The sequence below is a fragment of the Sminthopsis crassicaudata genome, chromosome 6 (assembly GCF_048593235.1).
Source record: "Sminthopsis crassicaudata isolate SCR6 chromosome 6, ASM4859323v1, whole genome shotgun sequence".
Taxonomy (NCBI): domain Eukaryota; kingdom Metazoa; phylum Chordata; class Mammalia; order Dasyuromorphia; family Dasyuridae; genus Sminthopsis; species Sminthopsis crassicaudata.
In genome coordinates, this window is record NC_133622.1 from 179411689 (window position 1) to 179436974 (window position 25286).

General features: G+C 46.7%; 1 protein-coding gene across 1 annotated transcript; it reads right to left on the reverse strand.

Moving 5' to 3' along the window:
- Positions 1 to 6727: 6727 nt before the first annotated feature.
- On the reverse strand, positions 6728 to 25264 carry DCTN6 (dynactin subunit 6). Its single transcript, XM_074275367.1, has 7 exons — positions 25096 to 25264; positions 23197 to 23261; positions 16004 to 16109; positions 13509 to 13597; positions 12709 to 12756; positions 7535 to 7677; positions 6728 to 7146 (listed from the first exon to the last, which is right to left on the reverse strand). Exons 1-7 carry the CDS (start codon positions 25116 to 25118, stop codon positions 7048 to 7050), a joined length of 573 nt encoding a protein of 190 aa, XP_074131468.1. The 5' UTR covers positions 25119 to 25264; the 3' UTR covers positions 6728 to 7047.
- Between the last annotated feature and the right edge of the window lie 22 nt (positions 25265 to 25286).

Below are 25286 nucleotides of genomic sequence, written 5' to 3' on the forward strand. Positions count from 1 at the left end.
AGCTGGTAGTTTCTGGGACAGTGGTTTCCGTAGACCCTTAGAAGGGTACATGAGCACTGGCTAATCCATCTCAGAAGAAGCCAGTTGATCTTAAAGAGAGAATATATTCAATTTTCTAAGTCAAGGAGCATGTTGTTGGATCCTCTGCATTACCCACTGAGATGGGTAATAGTTATGGAAAGAACGCCCTGTCATTTCTCTACAAATACAAGTTTTAAATATTATGAATTATATATGTGGTATTATGATTTCTATTTTAAGATGTCAATATTGGGGCTCAAAGCTGGTAAGTGACATGTTCAAGATCTCACAGCTAGTCATGGGCAAAAGTAGCTTGTGTTGTCCTGATTGTTTCTCAATGGATCTTCAATGTTCTCAACATATGCTGCTGCATCACTGAGACAGACTATATGAGCCTGCTACTGTGTGTGTGTGCAGGAGACAAGCAGAGAGAAGGGGAGAGGGTGTGTACGTGTGTGTGTGTCTATGTGCGTGGGAGAGGAGGAAGAGAGAGAGTACACACATGAGAAAAAGCAGAGACTGAGACAGAGATAGAAAGAAGAAATTGTGGAGAGGAATGAAAAGAGAAAAGTTAGGAGGGAGACAGAAGAGAGTTAGAGAGAGAGGGAGGAAGAGAGAGAAAGGAAAGGAGAGATGGGGAGAGAGAGAGAGAGAGAAAAGAGAGAGAGAGAGAGAGAGAGAGAGAGAGAGAGAGAGAGAGAGAGAGAGAGAGAGAGAGAGAGAGAGAAAAGAGAGAGAGAGAGAGAGAAAGAGAGAGAGAGAGAGAGAGAGAGAGAGAGAGAGAGAGAGAGAGAGAGAGAGAGAGAGAGAGAGAAGGAAAGGGAGAAAAAGAGAAAAATTAGGAAGGAGAGAGAGAAAAGAAAGTTAGAGAGAGAGAGGAAAAGAGAGAGACACAGAAAAAGAAAGATATGGGGAAAGATAGAAAAAGAAAAGTTAGAAAGAAAGAGGAGAGCTAGAGAGACAGAGAAAGAGAGACAGAAAGAGAGAGAGAGTCAGAGGAGAGAGATACACAAAGAGACATACAGGCATAGACACACAGAGATACATGGAGAGAGATATAGACAGAGATAGAAAGAGAAAGACAGACACAAAGATACAGAGACACAGAGAGAGACAGAGACAGAGAAACAAAGAGAGAAAAAGATAGAGACAGTGAGACAAAAAGAGACGGAGACTTTGACCCAGAACATTGATTCCCTCTTATCTCTAGGATGAAATAAGCACACCATATGCTGGGCATTCCAAGTCCTCCTCAGTGTGACTCTATGCTGCGTCCCAGTTTTACTCACATCACACTTGGCCTGTCAACTGTCACCTGGCAACAACATTCCAATTACTGCTAATGTGCCATTTCCACCTCCTTATGAACCATTGATTTTTCCTACCTCTTACCCCTCTCCCGGCGGCCCACTGTAAAAACACTAACAGAACCCTCCTAACAAATACTGTCAGGTCCTACTGACCATATCCTCAAATGCAAATTTCATTGCGTTCTTTCCCTTTTTTTTTTTTTTTTTTTTTAAATGGCAACTCTCTTTCTTCCTAATGTCCCCTTCCCACCTTCTTAATCCTATTCCCTCAATTAAAAATCTAGTAACAAATTGCATAGTCGAGCAAAATGAATTGCCACAATATCTGCTAAAAAGTACTCTCTCTGCACATGGAGCCTATCTCCTCTTTAGTGGGAAGTGGGTAGCACGCTTCCTCATTTGTACTCTGGAACCATAGTTCATTCATTCATTCATTCAATAAACATTTTATTAAGCTGCTACTACAAAAAGAGGCAAAAGAATTCCTGCTCTTGAGGAGCTTACAATTTCATAGCAATAAAACACACAAACAAATATATACAAGGCAAGCTATATACAGGCTAAATAGGAAATTAAAATAGGGAAGGCACTGAAATTAAGAGGGATTGGAGAAGGCTTCCTGTAAAAGGTGGGAAGGAAGTCAGGGGGGTCAGTAGTCAGAGCAGAGGGAGGACAGCATCCCAGGTTGATCGTTGCATTAATCAGAGTTCTTAAGTTTTTCAAAATTATTTGTCTTTAGAAAGTAGTCATTATTTTATAATTTATTTTTATAATTTATTCTCTCAGTTCTGGCCACTTTGCTCTGCAAAAGTTCACAAGAGTCTTCACAGGTTTCTCCCAAACCATCCCTTTCATCATTTCTGATGGTGCAGTAACATTTCATTCCATGCATTTGTATTATTTGCAGCCTCCACACATGCCCTTTGTTTTTACTTTGCCAAGAACAACCACGCGCTGCTATAAATAACTTTGTTCTTGTAGGTCCTTCCCCTCATTCTTTGATCTCTTTGGGGTATAAGCCTAGTAGTGGTATTGCTGGGTCTGCACAATTCAGGGACTTTTAAAGTATAGTTCCAAATTGCTTTCTAGAATGGCTGGACCAATCCATATCTCTACTAAATGCTGCATTAATGTACCTGTTTCCCAGCAGCCCCTCCAACAACTGTCATTTTCCTTTGTCAATCTAATGGGTCTGAGGTAGGACCTCTGAATTGCTTTAATTTATATTTCTCTAATTGTTAGTGATTTGAAGAAAGGTTTTTTTGTTTGTTTGTTTGTTTTTTAATTTTGACTATAGCTAGCTTGGGTTTTTTTCCCCTTCAGAACTATCTGTTTAGAACTTCCTTTGACCATTTTTTTTTAAATTAAGGAATGGCTCTTATTCTTATAAATTTGGATCAGTTCCTTATATATTCTGGATATCAGATCTTTATTAGAGAAACTTCCTGCAAAGATTTTCCTTCCTAGTAACAGTAAATATATTTACTGTTTATTTTTTCATTTTAACTGTATTGGTTTTGTTTGTGCAAAAATGTTGTAATTTTATGTAATCAAAATTGTCCATTTTATCTTGTGTTCCTCTCCATCCTTTGTTTGGTCCTAAACTTTTCTCAGTCCCTAACAGTGAACAACATGTTCTTCCTCTCTCTCCTCTGATATGTTTATTGTGTGAACTTTTATTTGCAAGTCATGCATCCATTTGGACCTTATCTTGGCACACACTGTAAGACATTGGTTTATACTTATTTCTGCCAGACTCCTGTCTGGTTTTCTTAGCAGTTTTGGAGAGAGAGTGAGTGAGCCTTTGCCTCAGGAGCTGGAGATTTCGAGTCTATCCAAACATTATTTCACTTTATTTTTTGGCATGTATGTATGTTATGAACTTCATCTGTTCCACTGATTGTCCCAAGTCATTCTGATGATTATGGTTCTGTAGTGGTCCTTCCGGGCTCTGCTAGTTCCCCTTCAGGAAAAGGAAGAGCAAAATGGCTAGAAGCAGCAGAACCTCGAAATGTTCCTAGCTGGGATGTCCTGGGGAATCTGAAACATGAACTTCCAAAGTGGGTACTCCAGACTATAGCCATAAGGGTCAATGGGGCAGCCCATTGACAAGAATGGAATATACAGAGACAGGAGTTCCCATAACAGGCTTTCTTGCAAGAATGGCCTTAAGAAAAGTTATTCCACTTACTTCTGGCTACTGCTGAGTTTCCTGAACCTGGGGGCTTACTTTTAGTACTTGGATGGGTGAGGGGGAAGACCACCAGTGCTGGGAAAGCTTCCACTCCAGCTTCATCCACATGCTCCTCCCATACTTTTCCTACTAGGCCACAAGAACTTTGGTTAACTGTGGTGGAGGAATTAGACTCTGGAACCAGAACCGAATGGGTAACATCATGCCCTACATCACTGCACTTTTCTAAACTGCCATTTCTACTCGGAAAGGAGGCTCAGACCTAGTGGGTCCCCCCGGGGCTCTATCCCATCAAGGCCACTGCCAATAAGGAAAGACACCCGCCATTATGTTCAGAGCCTCACTCCATGTACTAATAAAAGATGTGCTCAAAGTTTAGGGAACAGCCAAACAAATTACGCCCCATAAAGTTCCTGGAATATGACGGTACCATAAAGAGGAACAAATATGAAGAATTCAGTCCCCTGTATAAAATGATTCAGGGTAAGGATAGCAGAACCCAGAGAACAATTTACACAATGTTTCTAACACTGCTGGGAAGAAGGGGAAAGTCTGCTTGGAGAGCCATAATTCAAGGTTCAAATGCACGGGGTCAGTGGTCAGCATTGGTCCCACACCGTCCAAGACCACAGTTGTCTGTGATCCAAACAAGTTTCTGAGATTAAAAAACATTTTTGAGGGGGGCAGCTAGGTGGTGCAGTGGATAGAGCACCAGCCTTGAATTCAAGGGGACCCGAGTTCAAATCTGCTCTCAGACACTTAACAGTCCTGGCTGTGTGACCCTGGGCAAGTCACTTAACCCCAGCCTCAGGGGGAAAAAAAACAAAAACATATTTTTGAAAGTACACATCATTCCAGATTGAACCTGCTGGCAGTGATATTAATCGGATGAATGAATAAATATAAATCCTTTATCAGGAAGCTCCTACCTGCCAAACACTATAACAAGTTTGGAGAATACAAGTATAAATGCAAGAAAGAACATGAGGATTTTCATATTAACACAAGTTCAATGCTTTCTAAGCCAAAGACAACAATGTTTGTTTCTACTAAAATGGAGGCTTATGCATTACTTGAACTATTAAAAAAAATTAGACACACAGCCATAATATTAGGATGTAGACTCAACAGATATTATCAGAGTAACATTTTAGGTGCTGAAATAATTTATTAAATGTTTATTAAGTGCAATAGAGGATAGCTATGTTAACTGAGCAATTCTTGATCTCTCAATGCTGCAGGCAAAGAAATAGTGGTGGGCAGTGCACTAGGTTAGTACGCAAAAAATAATAGTCAATGACTGCAGTAATCTCCTGTTTGATGAACCTCAAGACTCCAGTTTCTGGGATAAAAACCCACTATCTGACAAAAACTGCTGGGAAAACTGGAAAATAGTATGGCAGAAACTAGGCATAGACCAACATCTCACACATTATCCCAAGATCAGATCAAAATGGGTTCATGATTTAGACATAACGGCCAGTAATATAAGCAGATTAGGAGAGCAAAGGATAATATACCTGTGAAATCTTTAGAGAAGGAAGGAATTTATGGCCAGAGGAGAAATAGAGGCCATTATGAAATACAAAATGGATCATTTTGATTACATTAAATTAATAAGCTTTTGCATAAATAAAATCAATGCAACCAAGATTAGAAGGGAAGCAGCAGACAGGGAAACAATTGAATAGTTGAACAAAATTGTGTTGACTAGACAAACCCTTATCTGGGGCCTTGTACTGATTCCTCTAGATACTGCTGTCTTTCCTCCAAAATTGCCTTTATCAGGGCAGCTAGGTGGTGCAGTGGAGAGAGCACTATCCTTGAATTCAGGAGGACCCAAGTTCAAATCTGACCTCAGACACTTAACACTTCCTAGCTGTGTGACCCTGGGCAAGTCACTTAACCTCAACCTCAGGGAAAAAAAAATTGCCTATATCTTTTCCAACTCAAAGGTCAATTTCCCAAAACACAGTTGAACACAACAAAGAGGATCCAGTATGAAACCATTAATTTCTATTTTGTGCCATTCGCTTTTTAAAATTTATTTTATACCACTCAACTTTAAAAAAGAACATATAATAAATTCTACCTGCTACTTTCAAAACAATTACTTTTCTGTAACTCAGCTTCCAGATTCTGTTCTTCAGTGCAACAAAAAAAAGCTTCAAAGGCTCTGTTTCTGGGGATCACTACTGCTATGGAGGGGCAGCCAGATGGCACAGTATAGTGTCCAGAGTTAGGAAGAATGTAGCCTTTGATACTGTGTGAGCCCAGGCAAGTCCCTTAATCCCATTTGCCTCAATTCCCTCACTTGTAAAATGAACTGCAGAAGAAAATAGCATTCTAGTCTTGCACAAGCAAGCACACGCACCCACACCCACAGCTCTCTGGGGCCTGTTGGGGAAGCTTTCTGGAGGAGGTGGGTTTGGGCTTAAACTTGGAGGGCTTGCAGGAAGCCCAAGGGCAGCGTGTATGTGTGTGCTGATGGGGGGCGAGGGCAGAGCACTACAGGCCCAAGCCTTCAGCTGGGCTAGAAAACACAAAGCTCGGAGACTGAGAGGAGGCCAGGAGGTCGAAGGTGAAACCCAGGTTGGTAGCGGACTGCAGGGCCTTGAATGTCAGCACTGTACTGGATAAAAAGAGGGGGCCCATGACCATAAAGCAGACAAATTAAGATGTCTTGGGCCCCCTTCCCAAAGCACCTGAGGGCCTGCTTCAGAACTTCTAGACGTTAACCTCCACATCTCCCCCCCTCCCCCCCCGGGCACTGAGATGACCTAGTCTTACCAGCTTTACCTTCATGAGACAGAGAAGGCAGCTGAGCCTTGGGGGGCTTGGTTTCTTGGGATATCTGGCTTGGAAGGGACTCCTGAGACCACCTCCCCTATGCTTTTTACAGATAAAGAGGCTGAGGTCCAGGAAGGACCCCTTTGTATATCAAATTCCTCCAATGGGTTTGGTCTCCCCTGTTTTAGGGCAACCACCAGCAGGGGGCTCACCCAGTGCCTGAGGTGCCCAGGGGTACCAGGAGGCTGGACAAGCCTTCCTCATGGCACAGACCCCGCACCAGTGGAGAAAGGGGTCCACACCCCAAGCAGCCAGCCATGCTGGAGCACTGGGCAGCACTGAATGAGGCTCCAGTGGTAGGGACGGGATCGTGTCTGTCAGAAGCCAGCCCAGGGATTCGAGGAGGAGCCAGTTGGGTTCCCACAAGTGCCTTTATTTCTGTACCAGTGCCCATTACAAGAAGGGGGCCCAGAGCGAGGGGGCAGGAGCACAGAAGTGGGCCTGGAAAGGCCTCGGAAGCACTGCTCCCGGAGCAGGCCGAGGCAGGCTGGGCAGCCCCAAAGAAACAGTCAGCGGCTCTTCCCCGTGAGGTGGGGGTCCTTTTGTCAGGGTGACGCATGCATGAGTGTCAGCTGCTACAAGACAGCCGCTGTCACAGCAAGGACAACGCATGGGAGGAAATGCACGGAGGCCAGCAAAGAGCGGCCTCCCCTCCTCCCGGGCCTTGCTCGCTCAGCTCTTGGCAGGGGCTGCGATCCCCTTCGTGGTCTTCTTCAGGTGGTGGTAGTTGGGCAAGATTTTCATCAGGAAATCCAGCTGGAGGGTTTGGGGCTGGAGAACAAAAGACAAGAGGACAGGAGCCCATTAGCAAGGCCTTCAATGCTTGAGGCTGGCCCGAGTGCCCAGCCGTGGCACCCAATCTTGGGGAAGGAGTTCTCCTGATCAAGTCTCCTACAGGGATCCTGAGCACCTCCTGGGGAAGCCCCAGAGCCAAACACCCACTGGCCCCTCACTGATGCCTCAGGAGGAGGCCGCCCAGTGGGGCGTGAGACACCCCAGCCACGGGCGCAGAAGTGGCCCTGGGGCTCTGGCTCGGAACTAGCAAAGCCCACCCTTCTCTTCCTCACCCTTTTACTATTACAAAGTCCAGGGCATTTGCGGAATGCCCAGAAGGGATCAGGAAGCCAGGCTGCACCGGGGCCCTCCCCTCAGCACTCACCTGGGGTCTCTCCGTCTGGACCCGGCGAAGACAGTCGGCCCCATAGATGACGGTGTTCTCCGGGATCACCTCGAAGGTGTTCAGGTTGCAGCAGGCCCCGATGATGCAGCCGCTGGTCAAGATCACGTTCCTCCCTACGTGGGCTGTGGACAAGGACAGGCAGGAGAGCTTAGCTCTGAGGAGGCTGGGAGAGACTTCTCTGAGAGGTGAGAGCAGGGGACCCCCCAGGCAGCATCTGCCCCATGGGGATGGACCGGGAAAACTGGAGACCTGTGCACCCGGCTCTCGTTTCCCCAGGTCTAGGGCCCGCCCGATCCCAGAGGCACCCCTGAGGCATTCTGCTGCTGCACCCTGTGGGCTCCAGGCTGCCTCTGGGGCTGGCTCCCTTCCCAGAACCCCAGGGAGGAGCATGGGGCCAGAGCTCTTGCCTTGGCCTTCAAAAGCTGAGTTCTAGCTCAGATACCTGGGGGGCAGGGGCAAATTCCTTCCCTTTCCTGGACTTGTTTCCTCATATATAAAATGGGGGGAGGAAGAAGTAGACTGGATAAGTCCCCAGGGCCCCCACCTCCTGGCCTTTAACATCATCTGGGCTGAATCAGAGGGAAAGAGTGAAGAAGGCTGCTGAAGGTGCAGGGCGGGCACTGGTAGTTACAGAGGGCAGGGGCGAGGAGCAGAGGCAGAAGGAAAGCAAAGACCAGGGGCCAGCAAAAAGGCTGGAAAATGAGCAGAAAATGGAATAATTCCATGAATAAGTGCTGGACTAACCACATGCTGGCCACTGCTGCCTCTGTTTCCTGGAATGCCTGCTCCCTCCTATGCAGTAAGGGAAGCTCTTGGGCCTCCTGTGCCAGTTTCTCCTTTGCCAGCTCTAGCCAGGATGGCCCCTGGCCTAGAGCCCTGATTGCCCTCTCTCCCAGGGCACTTTTCTGACCACAGCCCAATGGCCGTTTCTCAGTTCTTCTCCCTGATCCCCTCAGCCTGACACTGCTGGACACCCACTCTCCTGACTCTCCTCCTACTTCTCTGACCATCCCATCTCTGTGTCTTACTGAATCTTCTTCCAGACCGGGCCCCTAACTGCGGCTGTCCCTTGGGGTTCTGTTCTGGGCCCTCCTCTTGGGGATCTCATCAGCTCCCAGACTGAATTACCATCTCTGTCCTGCCCCAAACTCTATGTCGGCCTCCTTTCAGACTTCTTGAACTGAATGTCCAGCAGAGCATCCAAAACAACCCCCAACCTTCCTTATCAGGGTAGAGGGCAACCACCTCCTCCGTCACGCTCCCAATGGAGTCAACCCGGATTCCTCACTCTCTCCCTTTCCCACGCCCAATCTGCTTCCGAGGCCCACGGACTTCCCCTCAGCAGCACCTCCCCGAACACAGCTCCCACCAGTGCAGACCCTCATCACCTCGTGCCCCGGCTACTGCAATAAGTGCTGAGGTGGGGAGGGGCTGCCTGACTCTGGTCCCCCCTCCATTCAGCCACCTAAGTGATTTTATAAAGTGCAGGTTTGACCATGTCCCTTCTACCCTCAGACCTCCCGCCTCCACACTCAGTAACCTCCGGTGGCTCCCAATATGCTCTACTTGGCCCTCCAAAATCTGCCCCCTCCTCCCTTTTCCACCTCACTCCCCAACACGTCCTCTTCTACCCAGCCCCTTGGCCAGTGCACCAACAATCGCTCCATCTCTTGGCTCTGGGCATTGTTTGTCCCTCCTCTGCTCTGACTACTGGCGCCCCGGCTTGCTGTAAGTCACTTCCTTCTGTAGGAAGCCTTCTCTGACCCCTCTTAATTCCAGGGCCTTCCCTCTGTTAAGCACGTCCTATTTATCCTGTGCACAGCTTGTCTGTATGCAGCTGTTTTTTTGTTGTCTCCCTCATCAGACTGTAAGCCCCTAGAGGGCAGGAACCCATCTCCTGCCCCTTTGTATTTTGAACTTTTAGCATAGTGTCTGGGACATAGTAGATACTTAATAACTGTTTATTGATTGATTGGTTTGTACTTCACAGCAGAAAAACTCCCCCCTGCACAGTTAGTACACACATTCAGTGCCAGGCCTAGGGGCAGCTGATCTTGGCTCGGCTCAAGCTGGTGGCAGAAAGGGCATCTCCTGGCCTAGAGATGGATCCTCGTGCTTGGGGCGCTCTCCCTGTCTCTTCCATGGCTGTGAAGGCCATTTCCTTCTCAAAGCTCAGCACCAGGACTGGTCCCTACATCAGGCAGCTCCTGTTCTTCCCACCACGAGAGGCCTCCCTGCAAATCTGGCCAGACTGCAGCCCCGGTGCCTGGCAGGGGGGCCGGCCCACAAAGCTATCTGGTTGGTGTCTGTAGAGCATGTGAGGGGCAGGTGCATGGAGGTCGCCCCCAAAGCTTCAGACATCCAGAATGACTGTTCCTAGCACTTACCTCTCCCTGCCTCAGTCTTCTAGACTGAGCACAGGAAGAACTGGAGATTGTATGGAGGGTGGAGATCCCAAGAGAGAAGATCCCTCCACCAAGGAGCTGCCAGGGCACCAGGTGGTCTGTGTCAGAGGCAGGACCTGCTCTCGCTCTCCCTGACAGAGGTAAAGCCTCCCTCCCTCCTGGTAGGAGCCCTGACTAGAACCTGGCACTCCATGACAGGGAGAAGGATGTGCAGGAGCAAGGGAGCGCCAGTCACGCTCGCCAGTCCCACCTAACACACGTCCACTATAGCAAATGCTGTGGGCACTGGGGGAGCAAAGGCCAAAGTCTCTGGCAGATGGTAGCCCTAAATCTCCATGACAGCAAGATTCAATCTAAAGAGCTGACTGAAGTCTTTAGCAAAGCTGTTATCAGGACACCAGAGAAGGTCTCAACAATCACCTGTATTTCTACAAACCTTGAAAAGAGACAAGAAAATATACCACGCTCTTCTAAGATCCTGAGCAACTGTGTGAGCTTTGTGTCAACTGGAAATCTGGTAATTGTGCTGTGAAGGGACAAGGTCTGAAAAAGGAGCTACAGGGGGTTGTAGGAGGACAGGAGCCCGGATGCATTGTGGGTCACACTGTGAACTGGTGCAGACATTCTGGAAAGGCCCATGCTCCCAAGGGATCCAAGAGGGAAGGAAACAAAAATACATGGCAGCACTTTCTGTGGGGGAAGAGGCTAGTGGGTGGCTGAGCAAATTATGGTCTATGGATGGGATGGCACACCATCGTGCTTAAAAAATGAGGAAATGGGGGCCACTAGGTGGCGCAGTGGATAGAGCACCAGCCCTGAAGTCAGGAGGACCTGAATTTAATATACAGCCTCAGACACTTAACACTTCCTAGCTGGGCAAGTCACTTACCCCTAATTGTCTCAGGGGAAAAGAAAAAAGAGGAGGAAAAGGATGAAACTAAAGAAACCTGGAAGACTTGGGTGAATGGATGCAAAGTGAGCACAAGCAGAAGTACAACTTACAGATTAACCCAATAATGTAAAGGAAAATAACTCCGAAAGACTCCAAGGACAGCCATGACAAAGGCTGGAGGCGACAGATGGAACGGTGTCCACAAAAAGTGTCTGAAGGCCAGCTGGGCTGAAGCAAAGGATGCACTAAGAAGCCTGGAAAGGTGGCCTGGAGACGGGCAGAGAAAGGATCTCTGGGTCACAGGAAAGCGCTTGTATTTAATCCTCAAGTTGAAGGGGGCCATCAAAGTCTCCCCAGCAGGGGATTGGCTTGCTCCGAGCTGGGGTGTAGGGAAGCCCCTCAGTACAGAGTGTAAAGGTGATAACTAAGGGAGAAGAAGGGACATGGCTCCGGAGGCTGTGTCTATTCTCCAGGAGAGAGGGAGTGAAGCCCATAAGAGGGATGAGAGAAGTCATGGAGCAAGATGACCAACGCCTGGGGAAACAGGAGGTGCTGAAGATAGGGTGTACAGCTGGGAGCCTGGGGATTGGTGGTACCCTTGACAAAAGGGGAAAAAGGTGGGGAAGGAGAGTGAGTCTTGGATGTGCTGACTTTGAGGTGCCTCCAAGGCATCTGACAGACAGCTAGGGATGTCTGCCTGGAGCACGGACACTAAGTTGGATGCCTGAGCGGCAGTCAGGTGGCTGCACAGAAATGAGAGCCAAACCTCTAGGGGCTGATGACATTACTGAGTACAAAGAGAAAAGGGGTCAGGGACAGAGTCTGAAGGAACATCCTGAGTTAAGAGACAAGAAAACAAACCCTAGAAACCACATATAATTGGCCTGAGAAACACACACATCCACCCCAACAGCCAAGTATGGAGGAGCAGCCAAACAGACCACTCAACAAACACTTATTAAAGACCTACTCTATAAAAGGCCTAGATGCCTGATTGAAATCTGGCCTCAGCTGCGTGAGGCTGGACAAATCATTTAACCCTGCTTGCCTCAGTTTCCTTATCTGTAAAATGAGCTGGAGAAGGAAATGGCAAACCACTCCAGTATCTTTGCCCAGAAAACCCCAAATGGGGCCATAAAAAGTTGGACATGATTGGGAAAAAAGCAACTATAAAAGGCCTGGTCCTTTTATGGACAAAAATAAAATGTCCCCTGCCTTTGCCCCATCAAGAAGTAGAGAAAAGGTGATCTGGGAGAGACAGAGCATGGCATGAACATCTGGGGGGATTCGATTTGATTCCATAAGCATCTATTGAACACCTACTACATGCAGGACGCTCACCATTGCCACTGCCACAAAATCTCTGGGTCTGATCCCTCCTTTCTTTTCTTCAAGTGACAACCTTAGCTCAGGCTCTCATGGCGCCTCACTCAGGTGACCAAAACTGCTTTCCCTGGTCTCCTCTCCCACCCTATATCTCTGCATGGCCTGAGGGGGCCTCTCTTACTGGATCACCTTCAATACCTTCCTGTTGCCTCTAGGAGCAAGTAGAAACTCCTCTGAGGAGCCGAGAAAGCTCTTCACAACTCATCCCCATCACATGCTATCTCCCACTTCTGAACCTTTATCCTGGATCTCCACCATGCAAGCCCTCCCTACCCACCTTGTACTGCCTCGTTTGTACATATTTGTACTTATTTGTATCTCTGCTCTCTACATTTGGCTCTATCTTTGTCATCTTCCCATTGGAAAGGAAGCTCTACCTAGAAGGAGGGATGATTTCCTCTTTTGTTCTTGTACCCCCAGTGCTTGACACACAGTAGGTGCTTAATGAATGCTGGATAACTGATGTTTACCTTTGGATTCGATGACATTGTTGTCTCCCATCTTCATAGCTTCTGAATCTGGAAACGACGGTTAAGCAAAAGATGATGTCAAAAATGGAAAGAATCACCAAAAAGGCAGCAAATGCAGACAGCAGGGTGGGGCGTGTGTCTGTGATTATTCACTTAGACTTAGAGAAGGTTTTGACCCAAACAACAGCACAAAGCTCCTTCCCAGCCTGGAGAGAAGAGTGTGAGGGAGAAGATGTTCCCCAAACGAGAGCCCAGAAAGAGGGCACAACTCCTCCCAGCTGGAGGCCATGCGCCTCCTCAATTAGGACAATGCTGAGCATTTCCATACTTCAAGGTCTGCCAAGAACCTGGCATCAGATCCTCACCACCACCCTGGGAGGCAGATGCTATTATCTCTTACATTTCATAGATGGGGAAACTTAGGTAGGCACTGAGCCTCTAGACTCCCACCCTGCCCTATACCTGCCACCAGCTGCAGGCCTCTCTTCTGAGGCCTCCCTCTCCCTCCCACTCCAGCCTCAGCAGATTTCCCATGTCCATCACGAGCTGATGACGTCACTGCAGAACCAGGAAGGTGGGGCTGGGTGGGCCTGTACCTGTAGCCAGGTCCAGGGGCTCAGGTAGTCCCTAGGTGCACACTTCGAGCCTAGCCTCCAGGTATGGGCTCTAAGAGCACCCTCTCCCATGGGCAGAGGTGAGCACGACCAGGAGGAGCATCAGATCCACCTCCGTTATCATGGCAGGTGGGCCATTGTAGGAGAAAGGCCACTCTCAGGACAGGTCCTCACGGCAAAGGATACAACAGCCAACTTCAAATACGTTGTTGGTGCCGATGATCATGGGCTTGGGCTCCATGTTCTCTGTGTCGGGGACGATGTTTTCAGGATAACTGTGAAAAAGACAAATACATTTTCAAAAAGCTTTAACATTTTCTCTCCTATTCACTGAACCCCAAATGTTTACCCACAGTAAACTTCAATCCCCCAAGTGTTTGTTTCTGGATCCAAGGGTTTCCAAGTTTCAAAGGAAGAAAGGAAGGAAACTGTCGTTAAAACTCCAGATAAACAAGAATGAAACAAATCCTCAGAAAACATCCCCAAGAAGAAGGAAAGGGATAGGACAGCAGGACAAACTGGGCATAGCCTTTGACCCACCACTCCTAGATCTATACCCCAGAGAGAGGAAAGGAAAGAGGAAAAGGATCTACTTGTTACAGCAGCTCTTGTAGTGGCAAAGAACTGGAAATGGAGATGTCCTCCAATTGGGGATGGCTGAACAAGTTATGGTATAAGATTGTCATGGATGACTATTTGCTAAGAGAAATGACAAGCAGGATGCTTTCAGAAAAACAGAGGAAGACTTGCATGAACTAAGAGAAAGTGAAATGAGAAGAACTGGGATCACTGTGCCCAGTTATAATAATGTTGTACAAAGGTCTAAGACAATTCTGAAGACATGATAAAAGTGCTATGTCCCTCCAGGAGGAGGTAAGTGTGGGCTCGGACTGGAGCTGGTTGTTTTTTACTTGCTTTATTTTTTACCACCCAGTTAACATGGAAACATGTTCTGCACAATTGCATATGTAAAGTGGGTACCATAGTCTTTGTCTTCTCAACATGTGGGGGATGGACTGGGAGGAGGGAGGGAAATTGGAACTCAAAATTTTAAAAGAAAATTGGAAAAAAATAAATAATAGCTCTCTGGGTAAACTAAACAACAAAAACACACTCAATAGGAAGAGTGCTGATTTGGCCACAAGAAGCTCAGGGCCCTAAGACAAGAAGCCAGTTTTCCATAAGCTGGCTGGCTGCGTGTCATCTGCTACAGGCTTACTGTTAAGTGGAGTGCACGAAGCTGTTCAAAACACATAAAAAAGCTGCTTCCTCCAGAGAAACACCAAGGGTAACCTGAGCATCCAAGCTGGGCACCTTTCAGAGCTCAAGGACACATGTTTCATGTGCTGCTGCTTTGGAGGAGAAGGCAAGAGGAGCCTGGAACCTTGACTCCCCTGAGGAGGCCGGCAGGAATGGCGCTGATGTTGCCTTTGGAGGCAGGCTGACAACCCAATGGCCAATGCTTGGCCAAGGGCTCCATCAAGGGCAGAGCCAGAGTAAGCCCATGTCGTGGGACTCCAAGTCTAGTTCCTCCTCCCTCCCGCCCCCACCTCAATGCTTCCCGGGTACACAAAGTCTGGTTCATTAATACACTGCAGACACGCGTACACGCAGACACAGCCAGACAAGGAATCTCAGCCAAAGGACTTATGGGTTCACATCCCTCCTTTGTGACTTTCTAGGTGGAGTGGGGGAACTAGAGGTGACCACGGTCAGTCTCATGACCTGCATGGACCTGGAACTTGTCCTGGGACCCTAGGATGGATTGATGGCACCGGACAAGATGGCTATCTGCCTCGGGCACGGCACTGCCACATTTGGATGAGATCAAAACTCTTTCACACGTATGTTAGTGAAGAGGGGCCTTCTTCTTACCAAACATGTAAGATTTTCCACAATCTCCAAACCCTTCCAGTGTTAAGAGCCGACAAACTTATGGCTGCATTTAGCATCAAACTTCCCCACTGGAGCCTGGGAGAGGCATGTGGAGCAGTAGAAGAAGCCCCAAACACGACTCTCTCCTTGCCACCAGCTCGGGGTGAGCACTGAGAGCCAGGAAGATGTAGGGGAGGGAGCCCTGACATCCAGATGTTTGCATCTTAGCTGTGACCCTCACTCTCACTGCACTGATAGTCTCTGAGGTCTCTTCCATCCCTAGATCAATGACTGCAATGGCAGCCTGAATGGTTGGGATACAAAAATGAGAAGCATCAAGGAAGAAAGGTCAAAGTTGATTCTCTGTGCTTTGGACCCAAAGCCCAGTTCATTACTTCTCTGCCGACAAATCCAAAGGGGTAGAGGTCCATCCAATTTGGAAATCTCTCTGCCCAGAATCATCTTCTCTCTTTTTTTTCATAATAGTTTTTTATTTTTCAAAACACATGCAGAAAACAGTCTTTAAGACTAGAATCATCTAAAACTCACCCCCTCGCTCCTCTGACTTTCTCTAAGGCTCATGCCTACTCAAGCACAGATAGATTAAGAGATGCTCATCTTGGCTGACCAAAAGACGTCGTGGCACTCAGTCTGATTCCCAATCCCACAGTCGCTGGGGAGCTGAGCTGGGCAGAGCGGGCTCAAGCTGCTTGGTCAGTCCCTCCGGGTGGCTAGAGATGGGCAATAATGAAGAACCCGACTGCCGCCTGGTTCACAGGCAGCCCATTGCAGAGGCTCATACTCACCCATTGAGAATGAAGGCCTGCTCCTCTATGAGGTTGCCTTCCCCAATCACTATTGGTCCAGCTTCCGCAATGATACGGGCCTTTGGATGAATCACCGTCCGAGGACCTGTGGAGGAAGCAGGACAGGACGTTACTACTGGCCGAGGTTCAGGGGCTCTAGACAGGGATATGCAGCTTTAGGAAGAAACAGACCCATTCCCTTTAGGCAAACTGAAATATGTGCTTTTAAGTAGACATCCTCCAATGAAGGAAAGAATAAGACAAGAATTGGTCTCTCTGACCAATACACCTGACTTTTTAAAGCACATGATGCAGTCTTCCCACATGCCTGACTTCCTGTTTTACGAAAAAAAGACTTGACGTATCCCATGTAGCCAGAACACTGGCCTCGGGTCTGACAGGACTGTTCACATCAGTGTGAAATGAGCAAAGCTGGCTAGTCCCATGTCCTCATGTTTGCCAACAACAAATTTTACTTTTTATCATTTTTTATTAATAATTAATTAATTTCATTTATTAATTAATAGCACTGCACCAAAGATAGAGACTACTTTCAAGTGGAAAGAGGGAGGGGATCTGGTTTAAATCCCTACTCCCAGTGTGATCTTAGACAAGTCCCTTCTTGCCCTGGTCCTTAATTACCTCCTCTGTCAAACGGCCTGGGCTAGATGAGCTCTGGATCAGTGACCTTATGACTGGGCAGGGAGGGGGCGGGGAAGGAGGGGCAGGTTTCCAGCTGGCACAGACCAGGAGCCCACCATGCCCAGACTTGCTTTTCAAGTGGGCATTGTCTCACTTGCTAGAATGGGAGCTTCTTGAGCACAAGCAGGCCCCCATCTTTCCTGTGCCTGGTGCACAACAAGTGCTGCCTGCCCCCCAGACAGTGTTTTTCATGACTGGATCTGCACCGACAGCCTCCAGCTGGAACAGTCCTGCTGGGATGGGAGAGAATCTCGGTTGCGGGGGCAGAGGAAGGAGACAAGCAGCCACGGCCACAGGAGCAGCTGCGGCCTTCTGGAGCTAATTGTTTTTGAAAGGGAACACACATACACAAGGCTGAGGGCTTCAGACCTCTGCTAAGATTTACAAAAAATGGAAGGACAGCACTGAATGAGCAAGCCTGATCCCCCAGTTCACCGAACCCCTCCCTCCAAACTCAGTGAGAAGGAAGGAGCCGCCCTTTGAGAGATGTCAAGGTTGGTTGCCATAGCAACTAGTTCTCCAAGGGATGGCTCTCTGGAAGGAGGTGGATAACAGCCAAGTGTGAGAGGCAAACACAAAGGATCAGATACGATCTCTCTGTAAACCAAGTGCTGGCTCCTGCACCCCTGCCTCATGGGTGCCTCCTATTGCTGCCATTTCCCTGTGGATGTGCCTGCTAGCCTGGTTCCGGGTGGGAGATGATGGGGCCCTGAGCATTGTGGGGAGAGGAGCTTGGCTTTGAGGCGGAGGTGTATCAGGCAACAGACAGCCGACAGGCAAATACAGGTGACCGCCTCCCGCCTGGGCTCTCCACCATGCCCCAGACTTGCTCTTCAGCTCCCTGTGGGCACTGTCTCCCTTCTTAGCATGGAGCTTCTTGAGCACAAGCAGGCCCTGTCTTTCTTTCTGCCTGTATTTGACTGTCCCTGCCGCCCCTCCCCCCCCAAGTGTTTCTGTTCCTGGACCTTTTGCTCTATTTCTTCTTTTACAACAGGACTAATGGGGATATAGGTTTTACATTATTACACATGTATATAACCTTTATCAAACTGCTTACTGTTTTAGAAAGAGGGGAGGAGAAGGAAAGATGAAGAAAAATTTGAAATTCAAAATCTTTCAAAAAATGAAAGTTGAAAATTGCTTTTGCCTGAAGAGACTTACATGAACTGATGCTAAGTGAATCGAGCAGAACCAAGAGAACATTGTACACAGTAACAAGATTATATGATGATCCACTGTGATAGACGTGGCTTTTTTCAACAATGAGATGATTCAGGCCAATTCCAATAAACTTGGGATGGAGAGAGCCATCTGCACTCAGAGAGAGGACTATGGGGATTGAATGTGGATTATAACGTAGCATATTCACCTTTTTTTGTTGTTTTTTGCTTTCTTTTATTTTTATCTACTTTTTTTGTGCACCATGATAAATGTGGAAATATGTATAAAAGATGTTTAACATATATTGGATTACTTGTTGTCTAGGGGAGAGAATGGGAAGAAGGGAGGGAGAAAAAATTGGAACACAAGGTTTTGCAAAGGTTAATGTTGAAAACTATCTTTGCACGCTATTAAAAATTAAGAAAAAAAAGGAAATAGCTTTTACAAGTAATTGGGGAAAACATTTTAAAAAATTTTTAAAAGATCATTTCACAGGATGGTATGAAGGTGTTTCTGGCCACTTAGATTCTAATGGTGTTATTTACTAGTTGTTTGATCCTGGACAAGTCCACTTCATTTCTTCACTAGTCAAATACTCAAAAAGTACAAGAAGACCCTTCACATTCCCAGCAGGTCCATCATCCTCATGAAAAAATATAAAACCAACTTTATGCTCACTCCCACCCCTGTAGAAGGCTTAATTTATCCAGCTGGGCCCTTCCATCTGTCTTTTGCTGCAAACATCTGGTCAGACCATGACAGTTGCTGTGTAGCTGAGAAATGTTACAAACAAATCTTTCTTTTTTTTTCCAAACAAGTGAATCCCGTGCAATGGAAAGATTGTCTCCATTGTAGATACCAGCAAAAATGCCCAGAGTCCTAGGTATGACCCAGTGGTACCTCAGGAGAAGTCCATGCCCATGTCACAGAGCACAAGCAGTGTTTCCTGAGGCACCTCTTCCAGGCCAGTGTACTTTGTCCTCTGACTCCTCTCTCTCTTTTTTTAATTAAAGCTTTTTATTTTCAAAATATATGCATAGATAATTTTTTAACACTGACCCTTGTAAAACATTGTGTTCCAATTTTCCCTCCCCTCTTTTCACCCCCCTCCTCTAGATGGTAAGTAATCCAATATATGTTAAAGATGTTGAAAATATATTAAATTGAATATATATAGAAATACATATTTATACAATTATCTTGTTGTGCAAGAAAAATCAGATCAAAAAGGGAAAAAATGAGAAAGAAAACAAAAAGCAAGCAAACAACAAAAAAAAAGTGAAAATATGTTGTGATCCTCCCTCAGTTCCCACAGACCTCTCTCTGGATGTAGATGGCCCTCTTCAAAACAAGATCATTGGAACTATCTGGCTCCTCTTAAAACTTTTCTTCCAAGCAGAGAGTAAGGCGAAGCATTTCTGTTTTGTTTCTCATCAAAGAATGCCATACCCCAAACAAACATACCCCATTACTAAAGAATGAAAATAGCTGCCTTCTTCCAGAGAGGAAGGAAGAAGCAAGTATTAAGCACCTATCAGTGCCAGATATCTCCTGGGTGTCCACAATAACCCTGGAAATATCATCCTAGTCAGGTAAGGATAAGGAAACTGAGGCTGAGGGTGGTGAAGCATCTTGTCCTGTGATCCAAGCAGGACTGCTCATCCCTCCAAGTACAGATGACTTACTGCCTAAGCACTAAATGCTTCATGACTAGCTACTGTAATACAGCCTCTGACACAGCTCCAGCTGCCCAGTTCTGTTGCAGGAGGCACCTCAAAAAGACCCCACAGTATGCATCCTTTGAGCTCACCCTTAGCTGGTGACCACCCCCAGGCACAAAACCACCAAAACAAGAAAATGAATCTATGGCTCAGGAAAAATTTGTGATTTTTCCCCCCTTTTCTAAGAATTAAAACTATTCCATTACACAGACTCATTTTAGAAACTGGCTTTTAAACAAAAGGTCAAGAATTTCAAGGGTATTAATGAAAAAAAAAATGTAAAGGAAGGTAACCTCGCTGTCCAGACTTAAAACAATATTATAAAGTAGCGATCATCAAAACCATTTGGTATTGGCTAAGAAATAGCGTAGTTGATCAGGGGAATAGGTTAGGTTCACAGGGTAAAATAGTCAACGACTATAGTAATCTAGTGTTTGATAAATCCAAAGACTCTACCTTCTGGAATAAAAACTCACTATTTGACAAAAAATTGCTGGAAAAACTGGAAAATAATATGGCAGAAACTAGACACTGACTAATAACTACCAAGATAAAGTCAAAGTGGGTTCATGATTTAGACATAAAGGGTGATAAACTGCATAGTTTATCTTTCAGATCTGTGGCAAAAGAAGAAATTTATGGCCAAAGAAGAATTAGAAAATATTATTAAGTGTAAAATGAATAATTTTGATTACATTAAATTAAAAAGGTTTTGTACAAATGAAACCATTGAAGCCAAGATTAGAAGGGAAGCAGAAAGTTGGGAAAACATTTTGTAGCCAGTGTTTCTGATAAATGCCTCATTTCTAAAATATATAGAAAATTGACTCAAATTTATAAGATTTTATTTATCAAATCTGTTCCCCAAATGATAAAAGTCAAAGGATATGAACAGACAATTTTCAGATAATGAAATTAAAGTAATTTCTAGTCATATGAAAAAATACTCTAAATCACTATTGATTAAAGAAATACAAATTGAAAACTCTTAGACTGGCTATGATGACAGGAAAAGATAATGATAAATGTTGGAGGGGATGTAGGAAAACTGTGGTAGAGTTGTGTGAATTGATCCAACTATTCTGGAGAACAATTTGGAAGTATGTCCAAAGGGCTATCAAATTGTTCATATTCTTTCATCCAGCAGTGACTCTACTGTGTCTGTATCCCAAAGAGATCATAAAAAATGAAAAAGAACCAATATGTGCAAAAAAAAAATATATATATAGATATATATTTTTATTAAAGCTTTTTATTTTCAAAACATATGGATGGATAATTTTTCAACATTGATCCTTGCATAGCCTATGTTCCAAATTTTTCCCTCCTTCCCCCCACCCTCCTCCCCTAGATGTCAAGCAATCCAATATATGTTATACATGTTAAAATATGTTAAATCTAATATATGTAAACATATTTATACAGTTATCTTGCTGCATAAGAAAAATCAGATCAAAAAGGAAAGAAAATGAATAAGAAAACAAAATGAAAGCAAACAACAACAAAAAGAGTGTGAATTTATGTTGTGATCCCCACTCAGTGCCCACAGTCCTCTCTCTGGGTGTAGATTGTTCTCTCTCAAAATTATTGGAAATGGCCTCAATCATCTCATTTTTGGAGTCACATCCATCAGAATTGATTATCATATAATATTGCTGTTGCTGCATACAATGATCTCCTGGTCCTGCTCACTTCACTTATAATCAGTTCCTGTCAGTCTTTCCAGGCCTCTCTGAAATCCTCCTGCTGGTCATTTCTTACAGAACAATAATATTCCATAACCTTCATATACCATAATTTACCCAACCATTCTCCAATGGATGGGCAGCCGCTCAGTTTCCAGTTTCTTGCTACAAAAAAGGCTGCTACAAACAGGGCAAAAATTGGAACTGGAAATTGAATGGATGCCCATCTGTTAGGGAATGGCTAAATAAGTTATGGAATATGAAGGTATAAAAAATGATAATCAGGCTGATTTCAGAAAAGCGTGGAAAGACTTGAATGAACTGAAGCTGAGTGAAGTGAGCAGAAGCAAGAGAACATTGTACACAACAACACTGTGATGATCAACTGTGATGGACTTAGCTCCACAACAAGGTGATTTAACATATCCCAATAGACTTGTGATGGAAAGTGCGATCCCCATCCAGAGAGGGAACTGTGGAGATTAAATGTGAATCAAAGTATATCTTCTTTTTTGTTGTTGTTGTTGTTTTGTTCACTTGTGTTTTTTTTTTCATGTTTTTTTTTCACCTTTTTGATCTGACTATTCTTGTGCAGCATGATGAAGATGAAAATACGTTTAGAAAAACTGCACATGTTTAACCTATATTGGATTGCTTAAGGAAGGGGTGAAGGGGAAGGAGGGAGAAAAATTTGGAAGACAAGGTTTTGCAAGGACAAATGCTCAAAACTATCTTTGCATGTATTTGGAAAAATTAAAAGCTATTAAAAGATAAAGTTCATGAAAAAAAGAAACTGGTCTTTAAACAATAACTATTTATGAAGATTTCAAAATTCCATGATCACTGCTATTGACAAATTTCTAGATTTGGAGAACTATGGAAGCACAGAAAGAAGAATATAAGTTTATAAGCTGCATTGGGGCAAAACATTTTAATGGATTACTAAAGTGTTCTTTGATTTGGTCAAGACCAAAAGGTCTGAGGCACAAGCACCCAAATTCATGTATTTCCTACTGCAATAGACCAGCCTGATGGAAAGGGAGCAGTAAGTTAGGAATCCATTACACTAAGGCCACTGAGGGTTTTACATGAAGAGAAGCCACAGTCATCCGGGACAAACAGATGATCTTATAAAGCTAAATTAAAAAAAAACAAAAACAAAAACAAAAACTTAAGACATGAAGGAAAATTCCGTAGTAGTAATGAAGCATTAAAAACAAAATTACAAGCATACCTAAATCTCAGACGCAGGTATGGACTGACTGCTGTCTGCCCTCCCTCCTCCTTGGCCTACTTCGCCTTCAGGGCTGGGGGACACAGAGAGGGACCACCTGGAGCTTGGGGTGAGACTGGCCCACACTTCTAAGGAATACTTGGCTCTCCCTCTGTCTGTCTGGGAAGTAGACATCTCAATGAAGGACAAATCTTTCTGATCTGCAGGGGAGTCTGGTGTAAAGCCGCTGCAGAGCTGCAGCATGAGTGGGCATCCCCCTAACCACTAAAAACTGATGTACCGTAATCAACAGAAAGTTGATCTGCTGATGGCAATGGCAAAGTCAACAAGGCCAAATGAGGAAAAGGCATAAAAATACTTTGGGCAATACTCTGGTCTATGTCACCTTCTCCCAGAGGGGGCGCTGAAGGAGTCCAGAGGCCCCTCCACCAGAAGAGAGAAGGGGGGCTCGGCTGGTGCTGCGGAAAGGGGTCAGATCTAGAGACAGCGGGCCTGGTCCCGGCCCCGCCACACGTGACCGGGTCACTTCCCTTTCTTGGTCTCGGTCTCCCTCATCCCTAAAAGAAAGGGGTTGAGTCTCCTGGCTTCAGAGCCCTCCCCAGCCCAAAGACACGGCACTGGAATCACCAGTACTGGCGAAGTGGACGCAACAAACGCCCCGTCCCCTCTCCCCGACTCTGGTCCTCTTACCGATGGTCACATCTCCCCTGATCTCGCTCTCCACACACACCACTGCTCCTGGAGCAATTTTCACACTGTAAACAAGAGCACAAGTCAGACTCCTGCCTGATTAGAAGGAAAACGAAGAAATGGTGGAGTTAATTGGAGAGCTTCAAGGGTTTGGGATGTTGGTGGGGTGAGACAGCAGATCTGCCCACAGCCAAGCACCCTCGCGTGGCGGAGCCCAGCCTGGCACTTGCCAGCCTGGGGCTCGGGGGCACAGCCCAGCCTGGCACCTTGCCAGCCTGGGGCTCGGGGGCACAGCCCAGCCTGGCACTTGCCAGCCTGGGGCTTGGGGGCACAGCCTGGAGGGCCGCTGGGGTCCCTCTGGGCCACAGTCTGTCAGAGCTACAGAAAAAGTGGAGTTAGGAACATTACGTAACTGTAATCAGTTATGTATCAACTCACTTAAGGTTTCAGGCCCAAATTACAGCTAAGGTGTGATCCAAAACCACCTTCTCACGAGAAGAAAAAGCCAAGTTTTAGTTTCTTATGCTTATTTTTTAAGGTGCCGCAAAGTGGATGGTGTCAGAAAGCTTCATCTTTCTGAGTTCAAATCTGATCTCAGGCACTTAGTAACTGCGTGAACCCGGCCAAGTCACGTCACTGTGCCTCAGTTTCCTCATCCGTAAAATGAGCTGGAGAAGGAAATGGAAAAACTTCCCCTCCTGCCCCCCCCCCAGTGTCTTTGCCGATCCAAACAGAGTCATAAGGGGCTGGACACAACCCCAAACAACTGCATACAACAATCTCGGTTATTACGAATCGGCCCAGCAGACACAAGGCCCTTGGGCAGCAAGAACCAGTGATGCGCTTTAATGCGCGCTAGCGTCTCCCCCCCCCCCCGGATCAGTGCAGAAAGCCCAGCCGGAGCACGGCTCAGTTTGGGGCATGCGGTCTCCCCACGGGGCTCCTCGGCGTCCCCGGCCTCCAGGAGGGGCTCCACAAACGCGTATGAAGTGACTGGCCGAGCATCGCGAACACCGCCATGTCGCTGCGGCCCTGACGAGGGAGCAGGTGCGAGGTGGGCTTGTCAGCGGGCCGCAGCCCGCTCCCTCCTAGTCAGTGGCGGCCGTGACTCTCAGACCCGGGCCCTCTGCCCAGGCCCATCCCCGTGGGTCTGCCTCTGAAGGGCAGCCTCCTTCTGTAAAACTAATCGGGGGTTGCATTTAAGGAGCGCTTCACATCGGTGATCTCCCTGCATCTTGCCCCCGCCCATGGAATGGTGTCTCCCATTTCAGAGATTAAGAAACTTGGGTAAGCGGATGAAATGACTGGTGCAGACAGCCCGGCTAGGAAGTGTCAGGGGCTGGATCTGAACTCGGGTCTTCCTGACCCTTTCTAGGATCACAGCCCTGAGCAGTGTCCTGGCGCACGCAGGTGCAGGCTCCCCTTTGTCTATTTCAAGCCTTAGTCTGCCTCAGATATTTTTCAAAGCTTTTAAAAAGGTAATTAACAAGGTACCTTGGTCCTTGTGGCTCTCCTCCCTCTCTCTCCCTCCCTCCTCTCCCAAGGCTCCCCTGAGAGGTCCTCCCCTCGCTGCCTGCCTTCCAGCAGGTACCCCACCCAGGAGGGCGGCGGCCCTCAGGCTCAGCCCCAGTGGGAGGAGCCATGGGGAGCCCACGCCGTTCCCATCTAGGCTCCGCCCCGGTCCTGGTTTCTGCGCGAACGCAGACCAGCCCTCCTGGGTTAGCGCATGCGCATTGCAGAGATCCCGCCCCGCTCCGAGCTCCCGGCTTCTCCGGCCTGCGGTGGGGGAGGGTTAGTGGAGGTCTCAGGCCGATCTTCCGCCTGCTTCCGCCTCAGTCCGTGAGGGCACGGCAGGGGGAAGGCAAAATGGGGGGTTCGAGCAACGTTGGGTGAACTCACCTCTTCGAGATTTTCTCCGACATTTTCTCTTACTCCCGAGGCACATACAGCCGTCACATCCAGTGAGGGTGGGGTCCGCTCTGCGCTCGATTAGTCAGTAGCCGGTGGGGAAGAGGGCGCGTGCGCGGTGAGTGGGCTGAACTCCGGACTCCATTATTTAGCCTGACAGACGGTGTGAACAAGGGCGCATG

Excerpts from the sequence above, each read along its gene's own strand:
- DCTN6 (XM_074275367.1), bottom strand. The coding sequence starts at position 25,118 with ATGTCGGAGAAAATCTCGAAGAG. Across the intron at positions 23,262-25,095 it reads TCGGAGAAAATCTCGAAGAG|TGTGAAAATTGCTCCAGGAG; the intron begins GTGAGTTCACCC and ends TCTTGTTTACAG. Across the intron at positions 7,678-12,708 it reads CAATGTCATCGAATCCAAAG|CCCACGTAGGGAGGAACGTG; the intron begins GTAAACATCAGT and ends CCTTGTCCACAG.